The following is a 5,966-nucleotide window of genomic DNA, read 5'->3' as shown; positions in this document are numbered from 1 at the left end:
AAATTTATTTATAATTTTCAAATTTTTCTGATGCTATTAATATAGAAGGCGTGGATTTTTTAAATCTTCCACAATGCTTAAGTCGTGTTTTTTTTAAGAATTTGTAAAGCCTTCCACAAGACCTTAAGGCGTGGATTTTTTAAAGAATTTTTGAAACCTTCCACAAGGCCGTAAGACGGAGATTTTTTTAAATCTTTCACAATGCCTTAGATAATTTTTAAAGTCATCCGCAAGGCCTCAAGGCATGGAATTTGAAAAAATTTTTGAAATCTTCCGCAAGGCCTTAAAACGTGGATTTTTAGAGAAATTCTAAAACATTCCACAAGGCCTTAAGACGTGGATTTTTTGAGAACCATTAGCAAGGCCTTAAGGCGTCGAGTTTTGAAAAAAATTTTAAAACATTCCACAAAGCCATAAGACGTGGGTTTTTTAAAGAATTTTTAAAACCTTCACTATGCCTTAAGGCGTGGATTTTTTAAGAATTTTTAAAACCTTCCGCAAGGACTTAAGGCGTGGGTTTTTTAAAGAATTTTTACAACCTTCACAAGGCCTTTAGGCGTGGAGTTTCTAAAGATTTTTTAAAATCTTCCACAAGGCCTTAAGGCGTGGATTTTTAAAACCTTCCACAAGGCCTTGAGGCGTGGATTATTTAACGAATTTTTAAAGCCTTCAACAAGGCCTTGAGGCGTGGATTATTTAACGAATTTTTAAAACCTTCCACAAGGCCCTAAGGCTTGGATATTTTTAAGAATTTTTAAAACCTTCCACAAGGCCTTAAGGCGTGGATTTTTTAAAGAATTTTTTAAACCTTCACAAGGCCTTTTAGACATATAATTGTGCAGCGGATTTAGGCCACCGCGAGCATACCTCAGTAATCGGAGGAAATTAGAATCGATGGAACTACTTGAAGTCGACCATGTCGTAGTAAATAGGCAATCCATTTAGCGCAACTGAATCCGATTAACTGTCGCCTCTTGCACGCCCTGTTAATTGGATAATGTTACGCACTTTGACAGTTAATCGAGACATCAGAAACAAGTGATCCACAAAATATCCAAATCTAAATTATTGGTCTCTTCCAGAACTATTCCCCAATCAATAGAAATTGATTCTGACTCTTTAAAAAATACATAAATAAACAAAAATATCTTCCAATTATTTTACAATATACCTTAAATATCTATTTAACACTTAACATAGTGCATACGAAATATAGCAGTATCTATTTTATTATTTCAAAATAATTTTTGGCACAAAATTTGTTTTTGTTTGTTTTTTTTTCTTGTTGTGGATTATTTGTTTTGTTTTGGACTGGAAGATCTTTTTCAAAATGATTTTTTTCGATTTCATTAAATTTTAAATTTCTTGCATTTCAGTATCATCAGCATTATCATTTACAACGGAAGAGGCGGCCGAATGCGGCGAGGAAGAGGAGGAGCAGGCCGACGATGAAGAATCTCGAATGCGATTGGTTGTCTGCTCTTTTAAATGTAATCCATTTTTGTTCTCAATAAAATTATCATCAATATCCATCATGGCGGCAGAAGTAGTTGCCTCTAAATTAGAATTTATTTGTTCCTTATCATCCTCATCATTGTCGGCTTTTGCTCGACATTCTGTATCTTCAGCATCATCTATCAAATCACTCGGTATTTTAGATTGTTGAGGACTCCCATCTTTATTTTGTCCATTCGTGAGAGGTGGCGGCGAAGAAGTCGAGACAACATTGCCTAGTTGTTTTGTGGTCACTGTGGTGTCCTTTGTTTCCTTGTGTTCGGCTTTCATCAATGACGTTGTCGCCTGCTGAAGTTTTTCACTTTTGCTGGTGGCTTTAGACTTTTTGGATAAAGCCGCCGCTGTACCTTCCACCCCATTCAATTTGTTGGCCACGGCTAAAGCATTTGATATTTTCGATGCGGCCAATTTACTTTCAAAATCCATTTCGCCATAATGTGGACTTTGTTGGCCACCTTGTTGCTGTTGTTGTTGCTGGGCGGCAGCAGCGGCACGTAACAATGTTAATTGTAACTCGCGATGTTGTGGCGATTCCTCCATTTTGATTTCGAGTTTTTCAGTCTGTTCCAAGGGTGCTGCAGGCTCAACCGTTAATGGAATAGCATGATGATGGTGCGGTATGGCAGCATGATGACGATGGTGATGATGGCCACGCTGGTGGTGATGATGATGATGGTTGTGATGGCTGTTGTGCAATTGTTTATTGTTAGCTGATGCCGGACTGGGGCCATTCTTGTTATCCATTACTGCATTTGTATTATTTGCTAATTTGCCAGGAGCAGCAGCAGCACCAACGCCAGTTGTTGCAATCTGACCTGAAGCAGCTTGTAATGCATGTTGTAAACTACTACTACTAGTAGTAGTGCCGCCAGTGGCTTGCTGCTCATGCTTTGCCGAACCTGTAGCACTTTTTGAGGTTTTCTCCAGCAGAGCATTCAATTGTTTTTTGATTTTTGTCGCTTGTTTAGCGGTTAATTTTGCACTTAATTCATTTGCAATGTTGCGTTTACCTTCGGCATTAGCTGATGCTGCTGCTGGCTCACCACCGCTATTGCAGCTATTTCTTGTGCCATTGATGTGAGCATTTTTCTTTGTTGTAGCCAAGGCGGTGGAGGATGAGGACGATGATGATGTCGTTGTTGTTAAAATCGCATCAGTGTTTGCGGTCATCAATGGTCCATTTGATGATGATGCTGCGACTGATTTGCCATTTGTTGTAATGTTGTTACTCTCCATTGTTGTTGGGGATGATATTGGTGCTGTAGAGGATGATGTTGTTGTAGCCACCGCCGGTGTTGCTGTTACCGATGAGGTCGTCATCGATGATGTACTACTATTTGTTGTGGCTGTTGTCGTTGTTTTACCCGAATTGGCGGATTTAACCTCAGCTGCCTCAGAGTTAGTAACATTATCTTGCCTTTTCCATTTGGTTCGGCGATTTTGAAACCATATTTTAACCTAAAAAAGAAAAAAAAACAATAGAAAGAACAAATAAGTAAAGAGCTTTAATTACGAAATTTTAATGAATATATTTTAAGGAGATATATTAAAAATATATTTGGTTTCCAGAGACCCTAAAAAACCACTCCCATCCGAAACGCCAAGTAAGTTTCCCTTGGCACCTTGCCCCAATGATCATGGTCAAACTAGTGAGTTTTCCAAGTCACTCGTTCCAGAGACTGCTAAATAACCCCATTCAGTGGATGAGGCTGCACATTGAGAGGAGAAATTATATATGCGATGTACAATGTAATCAATTTTTGTTCTCAATAAAGTTATACTTCACGTCGACAGATGACATACTGATGCTTCCTAGGCATGAAATCATTGACGTGGATATGTATTCTGAAGATATGTATTACCAAATGCGCTAATATTAAAGAAGCTCCTGGCAAGAAGTTATAATGAAGGGCGATCAGTTTCAGCAAACGATTTTCCGAATGGAATACGAATACCATCACAATCATCATCATGGCTGAAATAGTTGGCTCTAATTACCCCACACGTTATATTACATCCTACCACGAGCAAGGATCTCAACACATATTGTAAGTTATACATCTCATTCTCTACCTACCACTCCTTTTTAAATGTAATTAATTTTTGTTCTCAATAAAATTATCATCAATTATCCGTGGCTAAAGTAGTCGCCACTAAATCACACTTTATATTTACCATACCATAATGGACCTAGCAAAAACCAAAATCACAACAAGCTGAAAACGTTCGAAACTGAAAACATATTTTCGTATTTTATAGTCGACCTAAAATTCAGAGGTTGTCTGAGGCAGTTTTCATTGATCTGAAGTTCAGGGAATCATTATAGAAGTTCTTAAGTTGATGTATTGAGTCTTTATACAAGACATTCAGGGAGTCTTTCTAGACAAGCTAATCATCGAAATGTTCATATTTTTCCTACTTCGTCTGGTATGATTCTCCCTTAAAAGACGACAATTACGTCATGGGTAACACGACGGTTATTGAGGTGGCATAGGCGGACTGTTCGTCGACAAATGGTAGGCTAATGCTTCTGAGGCAAGAAACCGTTGACGTGGATATGCATTTTGGATAACGTATCAGTATGGTTACCATGATAGTAATCGAAGTGACTCCTCCAATTCTAGCCTTAGTTTTATTTTGTCATCAATCTTGCCAATTTACCCATTGTTTCTTCATGGGTTGTCTCTGCGTTGTCTGGTTGATACCTATAAAGTACGTATAGAACGATGGTCATTATTTCAGCTATGTCATGCTTTGTTCGCTGGTCCAGTCGATCAGATGTCAATATCTCTATAAGTAAGGACCCTTTTCTAGCAGGTATCCCACTCATTTGTAGAAAGAGAATGATTATTTCTTTCCCTTCGCAAACCTCCTCTTAAATATAATCTCAGCGAAGCTATCATTTCCCATTTTCCTCACCACTCTTACACAAAAAATGTATTTCTAATTTATGACTTCATCAATTTTCTGAACTATTTATAATTCACAAACTTTTAATAGGGCGAGAGATACAAAATTTATATTTACAGGCGATGCCGTTCGTGTTGTCCAAAGTATTTTGTAACTCATCGATAATTAACATAACACGAATCATTAAAAATTTATCAATCGTTACGCATTAACACGCAATTTGCAATTTTGGCAAGAAAATTCATCATCATCACATCGTCATCCGCAGTATTGACGTAGCTGCTCAGCAGCAAAATTAGAAAATATTAAAGAGCTTGTTTTGATATTTTTCCGAATCTAATAAGATGTCAGCAGGTTTTGGGGATGAGATCGACGAGGCAGAATTAAGATTCCACACCGACATGTCGACGCTTCCGTGGCAAAAAGCGAAGATGAAATACCACGTTCACGTCGACAGGTTACAAGCTTCCGAGTCATGAAGCCATAGAGGCGGATATGAATAACGTCATCAGTACCTCATGGTTAATACGGTAACCGAGGTGACTCCTCGGACTCAAGAAGAATGACATCCACAGGTGGTAAGCTGATACATTCATGGATGAGTTCCCCTTAAGAAAAATTAAAGAAAAGCATTCGACAAGAAGTTATACTTCTCGTCGACAGATGGAATATTGATGCTTCCTAGGCATGAAATCATTGAAGTGGATGTGTATTCTGAAGAGTTCCCCATTGCTAAAATTTAATATTCACTACCATCAATTACCAAATGCGCTAATATTAAAGAAACTTCTGGAAAGAAGTTATACCGAAGGGTGATGAATTTCTGTATCCGATTTGACGAACGGAATACGAATATCATCACTGACAAGGAATGCATCGGGAAGTCCACCAGAATCTACGCCTGTAGCCCGAGTAATGCTGCAAAATTGTTTTTGAAATACCATCGGAGCTATATGCGTGGAAAACAAATTAATTTTAAAGGAATATTAAATACGGCAGGTGTAGATTTTTACTGGGGGAAACCCTAAAAGCCGACGACAGAACTTCAGATGAGTTATTTCGACCTCGATTCGTATCAGTTTGTAAGAAGAAAGACTGTCTCCGAAGTGGAAGAAACAACGTGGCTGATGATAAAGAATAGAGCACGAGACCAGTTTGCTCCTGCTTTAAATGTAATCCATATTTGTTCTCAAAATTATCATCAATACAAAGCTGCAGGAAAAGATTGTTAACGGTGGAAGCTCTAAAAGCCAACGACAGAACCGCAGATGATTTATTTCGACCTCAAATCGTATCAGTTTGGAGGAAGAAAAACTGTCTCAGAAGTGGAAGAAACAACAAGGCCGATAATGAAGAATAGATTATGAGATCAATTGGCTCCTGCTTAAAAGTAATCAATTTTTGTTCTCAATAAAATTAGACGTCAGTAGACTTTCCAAGCCACTATCACAAGATATATTGTCACTTATCACCCTGGGGTTTTCACTAACGTTTATATAATATTTTTTTGCTGTGTTGGAAGCAGTTTCCCGTGTGTATTG

The 5,966-nt window shown here is 38.0% G+C and overlaps 1 protein-coding gene across 1 annotated transcript; it reads right to left on the bottom strand.

Moving 5' to 3' along the window:
* Positions 1–1,356: 1,356 nt before the first annotated feature.
* Positions 1,357–2,973, bottom strand: LOC133333144 (serine-rich adhesin for platelets-like; the record flags this gene model as incomplete). The annotated part of the gene is made up of 1 exon (XM_061541477.1): positions 1,357–2,973. A coding segment is annotated over one exon (1,617 nt), but the record flags the coding sequence as incomplete, so codon positions are not given.
* Positions 2,974–5,966: the final 2,993 nt, after the last annotated feature.

Source organism: Musca vetustissima, unplaced genomic scaffold (genome assembly GCF_032173495.1).
Source record: "Musca vetustissima isolate MV318-11 ecotype Yass unplaced genomic scaffold, APGP_CSIRO_Mvet_v1 utg66250, whole genome shotgun sequence".
NCBI classification, from domain to species: domain Eukaryota; kingdom Metazoa; phylum Arthropoda; class Insecta; order Diptera; family Muscidae; genus Musca; species Musca vetustissima.
Note: the sequence above shows the minus strand (reverse complement) of the source record. Positions and strands in the feature narration are given on the sequence as shown.